A 16,129-nucleotide genomic window follows, 5' to 3' on the forward strand; every position below is an offset into this window, starting at 1 on the left:
GATGACTGCTTCAGTTACTATGCCTTGACCTTCCCCTCCTAAACTGCATTTTAAATATGTATATCATGATTGAAAAACTTTCTATTTAATGAAGTCTACAGTCATAAGGAGTTGGTAGCTGTGACGTCTCAGAGGTAAAGCTGTGTGCGAAGGTGAAATGCACAAGGTAGGATACCTGAGCAATTGCTGGCATTGTAAGTTCCTGGCTATTGAGAAAGCAGTCAGAGGACTCCTGTTCTGTACTGCACATATTTTCCTGTCTTTGGAATCATGTGCAATCTGTGGCTTTTTGCCTCTAGATAGGAAGTCTGTTCTCAGGAGTTTGGGGTATTCTTGTTGGAGATGTCACACAGTACTGTCATTCTATCTTAAAAGGGGAGGAAGCTCCAGATTTGCAAAAGATGGAGATGAGGCTCTCTTAACCTCCTTGGACTCAACCTGACTTTTATGGCTATAACTGCAGAGTGCATTTTATGACTGCAATCCGAAGGTCTGCTCATAGCTTGGAAGCTGTTATGGAAATAGTATTCTAGAGGAAAGTGGCTGCAGAAGGAATTTTCTGTTCTTCTTGTCCTTCCTCCAAGACAGTTTCTGGACTAAAGTGGATAGGCAGTATTTTTGTATGGCCAAGAAAGAAAGGCCAATCCTTGTAATCTCATGGCAGCGTGTGGAAAGATTTGGAGCTGTTCTTAAGGAGGTTTGTAACACTATAATGTTTCACCCTGGCACTCAGGAGGAAAAAAGGGACAAAGGGTGAAAGCTGTCTTGTAATCGTCAGGACTGCTTTGAGGTGATTGAGTTACAGCATAAAACGTTCCTCCTTTGCTGCCAGTTTGCTGTTTGTCTGCTCTGTAACAGTAACCCACTTAAAATCGGTGCGGCCCTTTTTGAAGTTATTTTAAACCCCCAGCAATGTATACAGATACCGTAACCTTGGAGAAAAGCACCTCTGAGGAGTGCTTTCACTTCTGCCCTTTCAGACACATGGGAAGTGCCAAAGTGCATTTCAAGGATGTTAAAGTAGGAACCTGGGGGTTAGGGTTAGGTTCTGGGTTATGGTTTCAGAGCGTGACTGATACAGGAGCAGTTCTGTTTCCTTGGGCTTTAATGTGGATTCAAGTTTTCTGTTGACTTTAAAGATTCCCACGGACTCCTTTGGGGCCTGGTTGTGTTGGAATATGTGCCTGGCAATTGTGGAGAGAGCTCTCCCACTACCTGATTCTTTCCTTGCTTTTTATCAGCACTGAGCAGCTTCTCCATCAGGTGCTGACTTGAAGGGTCCTGTCTCAAGCTTTAAACAGAATGAGTTGAACTCATCTGTGAGAGCGCAGACAGCTCATAGCAACTCAGAACAAAGAATAGAGGTAGGACGAGCTGGGAGTTGGACGGAGGATTCTTCTCTCTGCCTTGTATTGCTGAGACTTCTTTCTCTGAATACAGACATCCTGGTGATTAATCCTGAAAAAATGAGTGATGGGAAAACCTCTGTATTGTGCTATCACTGTGTTTCCTGTACTTCATGGTAATCGTGTGAGTTATTCACAAAGCCAGGGCTCCACAAGCTGTCCTTGCATTTAGTCACTTGCAAGGTGAAAGATGCACGTGGAAAGGACGAGCTGGTGAAGCAGAAGAGATGGCAGAACAAGAGGATCATGTGAAATAGCATGGCAAGTTTGATGTTCCATAGCCTAGTTCGTGCACAAAGTTATGCTAATAAAGGACATCAAACTTGGAGCAGATAAAGGAGGTATAAAATAGTGGTGCATAGTTAGCTCCTTGTCATAATAGAACTAGAAGAACTACTTAGAGCTAGGGGGAGGAGGAAGAGAGCATCTGAAGTATTTCTTGTTTCCTACACCAGGCAACATAACTGCCAAAAAGGAGACTGGATTTCATCACTTCATGATGCCTCTCTCATTTCAGTTCAGGAAAATTCCAAAATTCCAAAATCTATTCCAAAATAGAGAGCTGCTTATCTTACTTTGAACTATGATAGGCCTGCTCCAAAGGATGACAGTTAATACTGTGCAAGTATTAAAGCAAGAAAGTTAATGCATTTCAAACATTGGTTCTCAATCTGTCTTGTGAAGCTTTTGAGTGCTTCTGCAGAACAGTTAATATTTTTGTCAGTTTGCAAGGACAAGCTGAAGTGGAACCTTTATTTTATATCTTAGGTGAGGACTTACGATTACATTTAATTGTAGGCCTTAAATGATTTTTCATAAGCAAGGTGATGGTGACCCCATATGATGTTCCAGGATTTTGAACTGATGGCATGCTTCAGAAAGCATGGAATTTTTCATAATTGCAGCCTTATTTTGGTCTTTCTGGTCTACTTTAATAAACATTTGTTATAAACTGAAGTATGCAAAAGCAATCTGCATGTGTTCTCTGAATTACACTGTTATTCTGATGGTTTCTTACTGATTCTGTTTCAGATGCATCCACTCGGACTGTGTAATAGCAATGATGAGGAAGACCTGTATGAATACGGCTGGGTAGGAGTGGTGAAGCTGGAACAGCCTGAGCTGGAACCAAAGCCATGCCTCACTGTTTTAGGAAAGGTAAGGGGCTATATGGATTGAATAGTTTGGGGTAAATACTGCTTTTAACTGTGCCTTGGAAGGGTTAGTTTCTTAGAAAAATCAACATGGAATAAAACGAGACCTTCATGCACTACTAAAGTATTCCCATTTTGCCTGTTTCTGCACTGGGTGGCTTAGGGAAAGATAATGTCCTCTTTCAGTTAAGGAGGTGGTGATGGCAAAATGAGCATGTCCTTTTTTGTGCATATAGGAACCTAATGAAGCCCTGCCAAAACTAGCAGTAGTGGTATTTGAGTAGAAGCGGAGTGAATGGCCAGTGTGATGCTGGCTCAATCAAATAAAGCTTATCAAGCTATTATCAAAGGTAGTTAAAATGAAAGCTGCTTACTGTTTGTCCTTAAGTACAGCTTTCTCAGAAGGCATACTAACTTAATTTTTTTTCTGGGAAGGGGAATCCTCAACCCTTCAGGAGACTTCTTTACTGTAATTGAGGAGAGGTATTGCTACTAACAAATGAATGTGAGCATCCCAATCAGAAATGCAAATTTTCATCTCTGTAATCTCCCTTTAGAATCTTTGGGCCTCTGGAATCAAAATTCCTTGAAAATCACTGCCCTTTGTTTTATGGGGTAAAGTCAGGGAGATAGCATTGCTGCTACCAGATAGCTTTCTACTCTCGTTTTTAAGGTGTTGTCTTTTGTCAGATTGGAGTTTCTGAGGACTCAGGCTATATTATATTTTGATGTTCAAAGTCTGGAGTAATTGGAAGTGCATGAAAGAGCATAGGGCACACTTTCTTCCAGTAAGTTGGTAGTTGAAAGCACATATGGATTCCAGTCTGAACCCCAGAGACTATTTGGCTCAGTTTTGGGGACTTCAGTAGGGTGGTATTGGTAATTTGAGGTTAATAGTGAAAATGTGTAACAGACAGAAGATAATCCCGAATTGACACTTGTTAGGTAAAACTTGTGGAAGTTTGCTTTAGAAACAAATGGAACAAGAAATACATTTCAAGGGAAATGGGAAACTGCTTGTCTAAAACTTACTGCAGGTTTAGCTAATGGTGCAAACATCTCCCTTAAGATGTGATTGTAGTTTCAGTTGAGTTTCAGCACAGCACTTTTTTTTTTTTGCTCAACTTGGAGTACTGTTTTTGTTTCAGTGAAATTCCTGTTTTAAGGGAGCAGATTCAAACTCATGTCACTGATACTGGTGAAGCTTTGTACTGAGCAAGCTGGTAGTAGAAGTAAAGAGGTTATTGCGTGTGTTTGTATTGTAAAATGCATGCATGTGTGAAGGAACAAATAATGAATTTAAGTTGAGTAGCAAAAGAAAAACTGATGTAAGATCCTCTGGGAAGCTTGGAGTACTGTGAAGTAGGATGTAGAGATACTTGAAAGCTGTCTGCATGCTAAATTCCATGGCGCACAGATCTGGTGCAAAGATGCATTTCCTATTGTTGGTTTTTTTAATAGTGGTGGTTGTTAGTAAGACCCTGGCCTGTGTTTCTTATTAGCTCTGCCTGAGTTTATCCATCTGCTAAATGGGATCGGTAGATGTACAGAATTTAATGTGTCCATTTCCGTATAGATTTTTGAATTGTTCATCCTTCTTTGTCAGATGTGTGTTGTAATGAAAGCACAAGAGGTTTTTTTTTGGGGGGGGAAATTATCTTCTGCTAGAGTGCCTGTGAAAACTGGGCTCTGATGGGGGAAGAGGTGTGTGTGGCAGCCGTGATTTAGCGCTGCCTTTGATCACAGTGCAGCCCTGTTTGAGGCAATGCTGCATGCAGGCGAAGCAAAGGCCTGGGTTTTACTGATCTCATGAGCTCCTGAATAGGGCTGGGAGGGGAGTGACAGAGGAAGAAGAAAGCATTGGAAATGAAAAGGAAACCCCGTGAACCCAGCAAGCATTATTGGCTGGATTTGCCTACCAGGGAGCCGCTCAGTTTCTGCCAGGCTAATTCTGCTCCAAGTCCCTCTCCCCCACCCCAACCCCACCTCCCCCTCTCTTTCCTTCTTTCAGACTTTTTGTTTTTCAGGCATGGCTGTAGTAACTGGTTCTCAGGCTGGGAACCCACTGAGCCTGTTGCCATGGTCACTGGGAAGCTCTTCGTGCCATGTGCTTCAAAGGAAACCTTTCCCCTCCTAGAATTCCTATCTTCTCTGCAGACAGCACAATGGGACTCCTTCCCCTCTGCCTGCCTTGCACTCATGCTCCAGCAGCATAGCTTTACTCCGGAGGAAGGGGAAAAGCAACATTGTCCACCAAGTATTTGTAGTGTTTGCATCCACTGTGCTGGGGTGACACTACCTGTGTCTTGTTCAGGCTGATCTGCAGTCCCTTCGTCTCCCCCTCCCTTTTACTTTTGGGTCAAGATGCTGAAATACAACCTAGCAGTGCCACTGCTTCTTTGCTTCAGTACAGAGTGGACACTCTGAAAACTCTTCCCTCTTCTGCAGGCTTGAAGGTCCCCAGAGAGGGATTTTGTTTCTTATTTCTCTTCCAGGGCCTTCTGAAGGGACTCTTCTACATTAATAGGATATGTGTAATTGAGGATGTGCATCTGAGTAGAAGCTAACAAAGAGAGGATGTCCCCACTACTACAGCTTCCTGTTTTCTTCAGATCAAAGGAATCTGTAATAGAAGGAAATTCCTAACAGTTCCCCCAATGTCCATTCACTTACCTCTGTTTTAAGAGGTGGTTTGTGTCAATGTATTTGTAAACAATCAGAAGAATCTCTTGTTTTGCCACATCATGATTATGAATGCACTCCTTAGGTTGGGGCTGAAATCCTCATGAGTTCAGTCTGTGTTAAACCATCTAATTGTGTTTCCTGACCTTTTTTTGTCCAGTAGTTAGCTTAAATTTATAGATTCTTGTAAGGTAATCAAATGTGGAATCACAGGGCTGTGTTGGTCAGTTAGTTCCTGAACAGTGATCTCAGGCTTGAGGAACCACAGCAAGTGGACCTGTGGGGAGTGTTGTTCTCACTTTGTGAATGTGCATAAACTAATTGCCTGGCTTCTATAACTTGGGCAATACTTCTATCCAAGAGTACTGTACACCTCACTGTGAGCTCAGGCACTCCTGCACTAACTATGGGAGCATGCATGCTTGTCTTGTTGACATGCGGTCGTACTTATTCCCTGTCCTAACAATGATGTTCCTTAGTGAAGCTTTTGGTGTAAGTCTTGGGGAGGAGGAAGGGAAGACTCTGCAGTGCATCTGCAGGTCATATTTTTATGGGAGTCAAAAATGCTCTAACATGTGCTGATTAAATCAATGTGCCTGGATGAGCAAAGTAATCAGCTGATACATGTCCTTCCTGACACCTGTCAAAATGCCTCCAAAGAAGTGTCCTTCTGGAAACAGACCTTTTTTGGAGCAGTAAGGGTTAGTTGCAGAAAATCAAGCTTGAGAAGTGCAGTTGGTTTGATTTCTTTCCATCTTGCTTTTGTTGTGTGAACTATGACTTGAATGAATCCTAACTGAATGAGAGTCCCTTCTTGGATGAGGCAATCCCAGATAGGGTGGGTTGTGCTCTAAGTGCATAGAGTAACTCTATCACACACTTTATACATCATTTTCCTTGTTAAGTTACTTTCTTCTGCAAATCTATTTCCAAAAGAAAAAGGAAGGCTCACATTGATTTTAGTTTTCATGTAAGAAGAACTGAATTATCATGTTCATTTTGAAAGGATTAGCAGTATCTTCACTTTAAAAGGTGGTTTTGATCCTTTTCATTTGGAGCAAATGAAATGAAGGAAGGCAAATTAAATGAAATAACTTGTATCTTGATACTCATAGCCTAAATTAAGCATACAGTTATGTGTAAATTAGGATTATATAAGCTTACCTTTTGCTTCTGTGTAATAATGGCTCGATAATTTTATCAAACTTGGATATCAAATTTGGGTAATTTCTTATATAAATGGATTCAGCGAAATTGCAGAAATGTGTGTAGATTAAGATTTGAAATTAGACATGTTTGTAGCTATTGATTAAAGTTTCCCAAACTTTGCTTGTTCAGATATTTTTAACTGGTAATGGCAATTAGCTCCAGTGATGTCATGCTGCCCGTGATGGTCCCTGTGTGTCTGCAGTGGAAGATACCATCACTTCAGGAGAACTTGCATCCTTTGAAGCAGCTGACACTCTGGTAGCTATTCCATGATTTGGGGACCATTGCTGCCTTCTATTTGTCAGTCTGTGTTTCTTCTTTGCCAATCTATCTTAATCTATAGAGTCTCAAAACGTAAGGCAAAGCTTTGGTCTGAGAAGTAACTAGCAGAATGGGTGACTTTTAAGCCTTTATTTCAATTAGTTTGCCTGTGTGGCTACATGAAGGCTTGTGTTGGCAGGGTGGGGTCCAGTAGAGGTAGGAAGGAAACTACAGCAAATGTGCTTTCTGATGGCAGCGCTGGTCTGAATGCATGTCAGCTTATAGATTAAGGAAAGTTGTTCCTCAGTAGAAACTTAATGTTGGTTATTTTGAGCTCCCGTTGACATTCATTGACACTTGTGAATATCTACAGAGACCAGCCATGGACGTGAGCACAGTGGAGGGTGGGTGGTGCGTTTCAGCTGTGGCAACAACAGTGTGGAAGACAGCCATGTTCCAGACAACCATGCAGATGTTTACAAGTGAGACATGCAGGCTCATGTTCATTGCTGGTGAAAACACACAGAGCTAATGGTGGTGACTGTGTTGGAAAAGGTGTTTTGCAGCTGAGAATTTACTCGATCAAATAGTTCTACTGTACTATTTGTGTCTATTGTAGTTTCTAAGGCAATAAATAGGAGGCATTACTTTTGCAGCAACCTGCTTATAACACTCAGGACACCTGAAAAGTTAATATCCATTTTAAGCAACCACAAAACATTTTTCTGCAGTCGTATTTGAAGTGATGCTGTTATTTGTGCAAATAATTTGTCATTCATCTTCTGACATTCTTGTCTCCAATGCTAGCAGTGTGATGAGAACTCAACAGCATCTGGACAAAGATCCCTGGCATTCTAGCATATAATATAACATAATATATTCAGGAAGACTTGAAACGTTCATAATGACAGATACAGAAGTGATCCTCTTAATCTTCCCAATAGGGACAAATGTGTGTTTTTGAGTAAGAAAAATCACTTTAAAGCAAAACACACTTGACAAAAGCTCAGGGCATTTCTGTTACTCTCCTTGCCTTGCCTTCCATCCTCCGCAGACCACATTCTTAACACCGAGCCTATTTTAACAGACTAAAAAAGGAATTTGAATTGGAAAGAAAAAGGAAAAAATATTGCATGTAGGCGTGTTTGGCAGCAGAGAGCATGAAGGAACGTGTAGAAGCAAAAATGGGGACTCGGCATGAAGCAGCAGTCTCATCACTACAGCTGAAGTCTTGAGTTTCACAAGTTTCTGATGTTTCTCCTCTTCAAACTGCCTCATCAGTGCTTTGCACCTTAATTTCAGCCGTGGTTTTAAGAAAGAAAGGGAAAAATTGAGAATGGGTAGGAGAACTGACAAGCAAGGCAGTGAAGTTTTTGATACAGTGGGAAGGTTTGTGTTGTGTATGGATCATATGGTGAAAGATGTAGAGGGAAAGAAGAGTTCGGCCAAAGAAGGGCTCCCACTGAGCAGTGGGCGAATGAGGGCTGGGACAGGTCATGCAGTTATGAAGGAGATCTGTCAATCTTTGGTTCTGGGAAGTGGCTGTTTCCATTAGCCAGTAATCTGTTATTGCATTATTTTACTAGCTTCCTTTTCATGTTCACTGCACACTGTTATGAAAAGCAACAGCTATTCATGAAGAAAGGCGCTCTGATGCTTTCCCCCTCTGGGCACTCTTTAGGTTTGCTGTTGCTGGATTGATTACTTGACATAAGTGTCCACTTCTAGAGTGGAGTCCTCAGCAGTCCTCACCACCATCCTTGCTCCTCTCCAACCAACTGGAACACAGCTGCTTTTATCCTCAGCTAAAGAAGCAGCTGTTGTTGCACAACATGTGTTAGTGGAGTCTCTGCTCAGTCAGATCTCAGTGAAATTAATGGAAATTCAGGCTGAGTAAGGACCAAGTAAAAACTAAGGAACAGTATAAATAATGTGTAAATGTTCTATGTTTTGAGAACTTGGATCCTCTGATTCTACACACTTTGTGAGCCTCTCAAACACTGAGAGAGACTTTGTGCTGATTTACATGCAGAATCTACTGATGGAATAGTGAGGAACACAGTTGCACATGCATTGGAAGAGCTACAAAAATAGAGCTTGAAGCAGGAAAGTGAGTGATCATTCAGGTGCAGCTGTGTTGGAGCAGAGATAAGCACAAAAGGCTGGCAAGCAGAATCAGATAAATGAATTGGAAAGTGAAGAAAATAGGGAGCAGACATGGAGGCAGGGAATGGAATTCTGTAGGACTTCATAGATGAGTGACGTGCCTAATTTCAGTGCATAAGGGACAGGAGGCTTTGTAAGGAATTGGAGAACTGGGGAATGTAACCAGAACTGCATCAGAGAGACTCTGATATTCAGAGTAGAAGATAGGCAGATGTAATAAGCAGTGGTAATAAAGAAATTGCATATAGAAAGAGGGGATGTTTTGCAGAAGTTTTCACAAGATTGAAAGGGAGGAAGGAGAAAAGGTTGGTCTAACAAAACATGCTTCACATCCTGTTTCTGGGATAACTTTCCAGAAGCTATTTCTCTCCAATTTCTCTCCACTAAATGTGTCTCTGTGATTGCCAGGTGGGTATTACATAGAGGTGACTGGTTGAATGGCAAGACAATTTGATGTTTATACCAAGTTCAAGGAATCAACTCCTTACAGGTCAAGTATCAATTCATGCTGCACACTCAAAACATTAAGTATGAAAGGGGCTTTTTGGTCAATGTAGGGAGCACTGAGGCCATTTGCAGTTCTGGTGAGTTATTTCTTGGAGATCAGAACTGGGCATATTTGTGAAGTGAGTTCTTTAGATGATTAGGCATATATTAGCAACTTCTGCATAGCCATTGCTTTAGATGTGCTCACAGTGGGTATGAAACTGTCTAAATCTATTAAAAACATCAAAAGCTAGTATATATTCTACTGCATTGGTGTCTCAGTTGTGGCCTATCAGTGTTTAAATTGGTAAGCCCAGACAATGCATCACAGACATTCAGTTTTTCAAAGTACTCAAATACTTGGTCGGCTCTGGATAGGAAAAAAAGACAGACCTTAGGCAGAGGATCTGAGTAGCAAACTTTGTAAGGGAGGAGGAAGTGGAGCTGCTTTGCTACGGGCACAGAATGCATAGACTCCTGAGTCCATCAACGGTGTCAAAACTCCCAGAGGGTCTGGACCCTTCAGCTGACTGTAAGGGACTAATGAGCCAGGCTGGCTGTTTATGGGCTGTGGTTAACCTCTTGCAAGTTAGGATTTCCTGTCGCCAGCAATGGGCTGTGACCGCCAGCACCACAGTGTTAATGATGAGGTAGGGGCTGATGAATGGCTGGACTCCAGACAGCAGCCTTCACTGGCAAAGAATCAAGTGGCCAGAGGGAGAAAAACACTGATGTCTACAAGAGAAATAATGCAAACTCCAGAACCTATAATTCCCATGTTTAAAAAAAGAAAGGGAGAAAGAAACTGGGGACAAATTCAAACCGAGTGGAGCTTTTATCTCTGCATTCTGAATAGAAGATTGTTTTTCAGCAAAACTGGCTGCAAAAGCCAGGCCAGTTAAAACAATATGCAGGCTGCTTGCCTCCAAGTAACCAGAAATTGTTGGCTCAGAGTAGGCTGCTCTGAGGAGCCAACCTGCTGGGAGACGTTATCCAAGCAACGGCCTGAATGTAATTCCTCCCGCTGTGGAATGGCTCTTTGGCAAATGAAGACCCTAATTAGAGATGGAAGGGTTTCTATTTTGTTTTTCTTTAATCCTTACCCTGAGGCCTCAGCAATACAGCCATGTCGCTGCTTGTGTGGAGAGAAGTTTCCAGTTTCCCTTTGTAATAAGAATCCTCTACCTTTTTTATTCCTTCTTTTTTCTTTTTTGTAAGAAGTAACAAACTAACAACAAGGGCCCACCACAGTTTGGGACCTTGAAACTAATCTAATCCTAAACCAGGAACCACTATCAAAAATACAGCCTGTGTCATCTTTTATTAGCTAACCCATGAAAAGTTGCTACATAAACTGGAGTACTGGGGTGGGCCATTCATCCTTCCACTACTGAGCTTATTACCCAGGCTGGCTCTTCCTGAGGAAGAAGGCACAAGTTTGAAGATCTCACTGAGGCACCAGCAGCATTCCACTGGACACCAAGGGGGTTTTACAAGCCTTTGTTCTTTCAGGGACTAAAGTTGCATGCTTATTCTGTACCGGTGGATGCAGATTCTCTTCCTCAACAGAGGTGACAGAAGCTCCAGGGGAATGTGCTGCAGCATTTTGACTCTATAGGTGTAGAAGTGAAAATACTTTTGCTGCTTGGCAGCTCACCTTGGCTTCTATGAGATCTGTCTGACTGTACTTGCACAGACTGTATGTGGCTATGTAGTAACACAAAGAGCACTGCTGCTTCTCTCTCTGTTTTCTCTCCCTGATGGGACTTGGATCTACTGTTCTACCACCTCACATGATGATTGTGTTATCTCTGAAATATCCTTGTTTATGGTAGAGCTGAGCCTATGGATGAAGGCCAGCTACTTGAGGATGAGCCAAACAAGACAATGATACTAAGCAGAAGACACTGATTTTCTTCATCATATTCTTACTCTTGAAGACAGATACATGACCCAAATTGACCCAAATCACTCATAGTTTTTTGCACTTACGCTTGCCTTCATTTCTTTACAATGCTTCTGGTGAGCTGTAGTCATATTCTATCTTGTCTTGCCTTCCAGTTAGAGGATAGCAATAGGATACTGATGGGCACAAAACTCTTCAGCCTTTCAAGTTCTGGTTGCTGTAGATATGTCAGCATATCTTAGGCCTGAGGCACTTGCAGTAGCCTCCCAGTTCTCTACTCTTAACGTCACCTGAGTTGAATCTGTCTGAAGTTTCAGCTCTTTCCTAAACTACTTAAATATTTTACCTAAAGCTGGGGGTCAGGAACCACAGCTCCAAATCATTTAGAACTTTCCACCATAAGGTAAAGCATGTTACTTGGGAAGGTTGAATTTCCTTATTGAATTGACTGAGACTGGATGGCGTTCCTGCAGGAATTAAGAACTTCAAAAACTTCCTGATTTAAAGGAAGAAAGTTCTGAATTTGAGACGTAATGCTCAGTTTTTCCTTTTGTTGTCTGATTTCCAATTTTAAGTTGGTATTCTATTAGAGCATATTTCAGCTTCTGTGGATAGGAAGAGATTATATGCAATAGGTAGACAGTTTAAGATAAATAAAACAGAGGGAAGTAGTCTAGAAGCTGTAGAGGTGAATGAGATAATGAGTGTTTTGGTTCCTAGACAGCAGTTAATAGAATAAAAGTCATTCATTTGTCATTTGTGTCTGTGGCCTTGTTGTGTTCAAGTGACATTCAAGTCACTTGGATGTGACCTGACTGGGAGTTGCACTTGCTCCAAGTGGGAGTTCTGACAGCTTGTATCCACATGACTGTAGTTGTGCAAGTACTCTGATCTTCAACAATGTGGCATGGAGCACAAGAACCATAACTCAACCCCCAGAATGTTAGCTTGAAGGGAGTTAGAGATCTGTGTGGATGCTGGGCCTATGAAGGCAGGTCTGGGAAACAGAAAGCTCAGGTGATTGTATGAACATTTGCCTAATAGTCTTCAAAATTTACATCAGCTTACCTTGATAAACTTGGATTAGTAGGTGGTGGTATAACCTGGCATACAGAGAAACTTTTTAAGAAGTGAGGTTCTTACTAAAGTAATGGCTGTATTACAAATTCCAACTCGACATCAAAGATGAGTCCAGAAGACTGAATGAGTTGCAGATCCTTATTCCCTTGTGTTCCACCACTGTCACCAGAGAGATCAGTGCCTGACCCTCTGCTCCCTGTAGTGAGGCAGCTGTGCTATAGGGACAACTACTTGTAATCATCTAGACTAATAATTGCCTTAATTTTTACAACTTCTCCAGCTCCTTCCCATGCTCTACCACATGTTCCATTCAGTGTCAAAAGGGGCTGTAAGAAGGAAGGGACAGGCTCTATAGCAGGGTCTGTTATGGTAGGACAAGGGGGAATGGTTTTCAAACTAAGAGAGGGGAGATTTAGATTGGATATAAGGAAGTTTTACGCTGAGGGCAGTGAGGCACTGCACAGGGTGCACAGAGAGGTGGTGGTGCCCCATCCCTGGGGACACCTAAGGTCAGGGGATGGGGCTGTGAGCACTGCTGGAGCTGTGGGTGTCCCCGTGCACTGTGGGCAGTGGGAACAGATGGCCTTCGGGGGTCCCTTCCAACTCCAACCATTCTATGGTTCTATGATTCTGTGCTTTACTGTATTATTTCAGTTTTAGTTTGCTCTCTCTTTGCATTGTAGATAACTAGAAAAAGTTGCTTTATATTACTACACAGTTTCAAAAATGAACACATCTTGTGACTATTATGTTTTGGAGGTTGCTTGTCTGTAGGAATTCTCATGCCCTGAAGGGATATAAAATGTAACAAGATTTCTGAATAACCATTCATCAGTTGGTTAGCTGTCATGAATGCTTCTTGCTGAGCTGCTGTTACACAGTTCAAGACCTTCCACTCCTCCAATGCTCTTTTCCAGTGCTCACCCTTCTCTCTGCAACTGTGACCTCTCATGGCAAGGAGAGTTTGCCTGCACTTGGACTGTGGTGGCCAAAGGCAGGATTTGGGGAATGGAGTCCCTTAAATGCAGTGTATCATACAAGATTTGCAACCAGTAGGCTTGGCTGTATTCAGGACTACATGAATGCTATGTTTGTGTTTTGTTTTGGTTTTTACTTTGTCTAGGCTATGAACTGATGGCAGTATTTCTCCCTAACCCAGATAGGAGAGGCTCTTGGGTTTTTTTTCTTCTTAGTTTTAACTGAGAGCTACTTAGCACTGAGTGGTATGGATCACATTGGGATCACAGAGTGGTTGGGGTTGGAAGGGACCCCCAAAGGCTGTCTGTTCACACTGCCTGCAGTGCACAGGGACACCCACAGCTCCAGCAGTGCTCACAGCCCCATCCCCTGACCGTGGCTGTCTGCAGGGATGGGGCACCACCACCTCTCTGTGCACCCTGTGCCAAATGTGATTCCATAGCATATGAGTATATGGTCTTCTTTTCAAACCTGAAGTACATCGTGTTTTTTAACAGTGATAGTATTTTTAAATATAGATATATAGTTCTGCAGTTTCAGTGTTGCTTCTTTGAGAAAGCAATTGTCATAATGCCATATATTGCAGTATCTATAGGATACTCGTATCATAAAACCAATCTCAGAGTACCAGAGGTGCTAAATTGAGGATTACAGCCAGGAAGAAGTTTTATGTTAGTGCAGTGCTTTGGAGCTTTACTCTCTTGTTCTCATACTGTCTGCTTTTGCTTGGAGGCAGAAATCTGCAAGCTCCTTTTTCTTTATCTGAAAACAAGGTTTGAAATGGCATCTTGCTTGTGCCTTGCTGAACTCAGTGTTTCTGGCATTACTGGGGAATTGTATGTGAATAGGGCTGAGGCATCAGTTGGTTAATTGGTAACTTTTTCTCCTTTTCTCCTTCCAGTGGCCTGGCTTTCTAACTGGCTCAAGGGGCAAGGTGCTCTTGGTGAATGTCAGAGCCTGATAGTGTAGGACGGATATGAGGGATGACCTGCACTGTTGTTATTGGTGTTATTAGTCTGCATTCTCTGTAGCTCTGAGAGGAAAAAGAGGTTTGGGAGTTTGATGTCTTTGAAAAGTATATTTGACGTAACGCTGTGGGGTTTGTGCAAGATTGGCAGTGATAAGCAGAGTACAGCAGTCTGTTGTGGCAGAATGTTTCTTTGCTGGTGGCTGATGTTCCATGCTTCTCGAGTAAAATGGGCCTGATTGCCTAGCTTTAAGTGATGCCATTCCTATCACCAAAAATCAGATGTTAAGTCCATGTTTTCAAGTCTCTGCTTTTTCAGTATGCTTATAGCTGCTGTCTGTACAATGAGGCATGCAGTTCGTGCCTCCTGCTCATTTTATGATAGAGTTCTTAAGGCTGCAAGATGAAAACTGCATCTCTTGCAGACAAAACTGCTGAAATCCTTGACCACTCCAGAGGAATAAATCAAGACAGTGCACCTTCTCATCAAAAATCGTGTTCCTTGGAGTCATGGCACAGGCAAATGGGTTGCTGCTGAGTGCTGATTACGTGTTAGCAATGCTCTGTGTGAGAGGCTGGCTGACATCTTCAGAGGACCAAAGACAGCTGATGATAGAATCAGCTACAAAGGGATTCAACCTCATGCAGTTTGTGTAATCTCACTCTTCTGGCAGATTAATGACCGCTGAGTCCACAGTCTGGAGAGTTCTGACATGGAATATTGGGTTTGATGGGCTGGCTTAAAGTGGAAGATACGCTCCAAGTTCAATAAATCCTAGTTCATAGAGGAAAAAGGGGTGGGGGGAACCTCAAAAGCTGACAGAAGAAGTGCACGTTTGGTTAGGCTGGCTCAGTTATCAACTCAATGAGGATGTATAAACCAATTCTCTTGACGACTCTATTTACTTGGAGCAAATGTATCATCATATTTTCTGCCCCCCCAAAAGGAGATATATTTGAAAACCAGAAGGAAAAGAAGAAAGCCCCAGTCATACAATATGCAATAAGGCCCAGCTAATAGTGCATACCGGGTACTTGTTGGAACAGTTGGGTGGTTTGCTAAAAGCAGTTTACTGGCATTTGTACTGTAGCTACCACCTAAACCATTGCCAAATTAAACCATTGCCAAATCCTTCCCTCTTCAGCATTTTTTTCACCAAGAGAATGACCTCCTTCGCATACCACATAGTATAGCTATCACTAATAGTTTGTACTTACGGTGCACTGAGTTCTAGAACCGAACTCATCATTTTGGATCTGAAGAGGCTCATCTAGGAAGACAGGTACATAGTTCTTAATGTAAGAGTATTTGTGAGGCCGAGGTGCTAGCAGCAACTTATGTCTGTGGCTTCATACAGGCAGCAGATACTTCTGAAGCATCCTTTCCTTCCATCAGTTTGTCACTTTTATCTAGGAAGTTAGCTTTAAAAGTGTATTTTTGTTGATAGATCTCCATGCAAATTAAAATGCTACAGAAACACAGATGAATCCTATATGACGTTTGCAGTAAAAACAAAAAGCCTGTAAAATGTATAATAAACACACTGCATCCTTCTGTTTCCACATGTCTTTTAGCAGAAGAAGCTTCATGAAGTGAGAGGCTGGTGATGTTTAAGGGATTGAGGAAAGGCAAATTCAAAGGTGGTTCTGTAGTTCTGATTTTAGTTGCTTTAGAATCACCTGCACCCAACATTCAATTATGGGGAGGGGGGTGAAAAGTCTGCCTTATGTTTGAATGAATTCTAATGCAGAACTGACCTTTGTTTAATAGAACCCCCAGGTCTTTGTCTTCCTTGTTGGACGTTTTATTTTCAGCCTATCCACATTACCTAAC

General features: G+C 42.1%; 1 protein-coding gene across 1 annotated transcript in view; it reads left to right on the forward strand.

The window, feature by feature from the left end:
* ZNRF3 (zinc and ring finger 3) overlaps positions 1-16,129 on the forward strand; it is a 73,860-nt gene that overhangs the window by 42,083 nt on the left and 15,648 nt on the right. The window contains exon 2 of the mRNA XM_015275473.4: positions 2,439-2,564. Within this exon, the coding sequence (XP_015130959.4) occupies positions 2,439-2,564 (126 nt within the window). The remainder of the gene's footprint in view (positions 1-2,438; positions 2,565-16,129) is intronic.

The sequence above is a fragment of the Gallus gallus genome, chromosome 15 (assembly GCF_016699485.2).
Source record: "Gallus gallus isolate bGalGal1 chromosome 15, bGalGal1.mat.broiler.GRCg7b, whole genome shotgun sequence".
Lineage (NCBI taxonomy): Eukaryota > Metazoa > Chordata > Aves > Galliformes > Phasianidae > Gallus > Gallus gallus.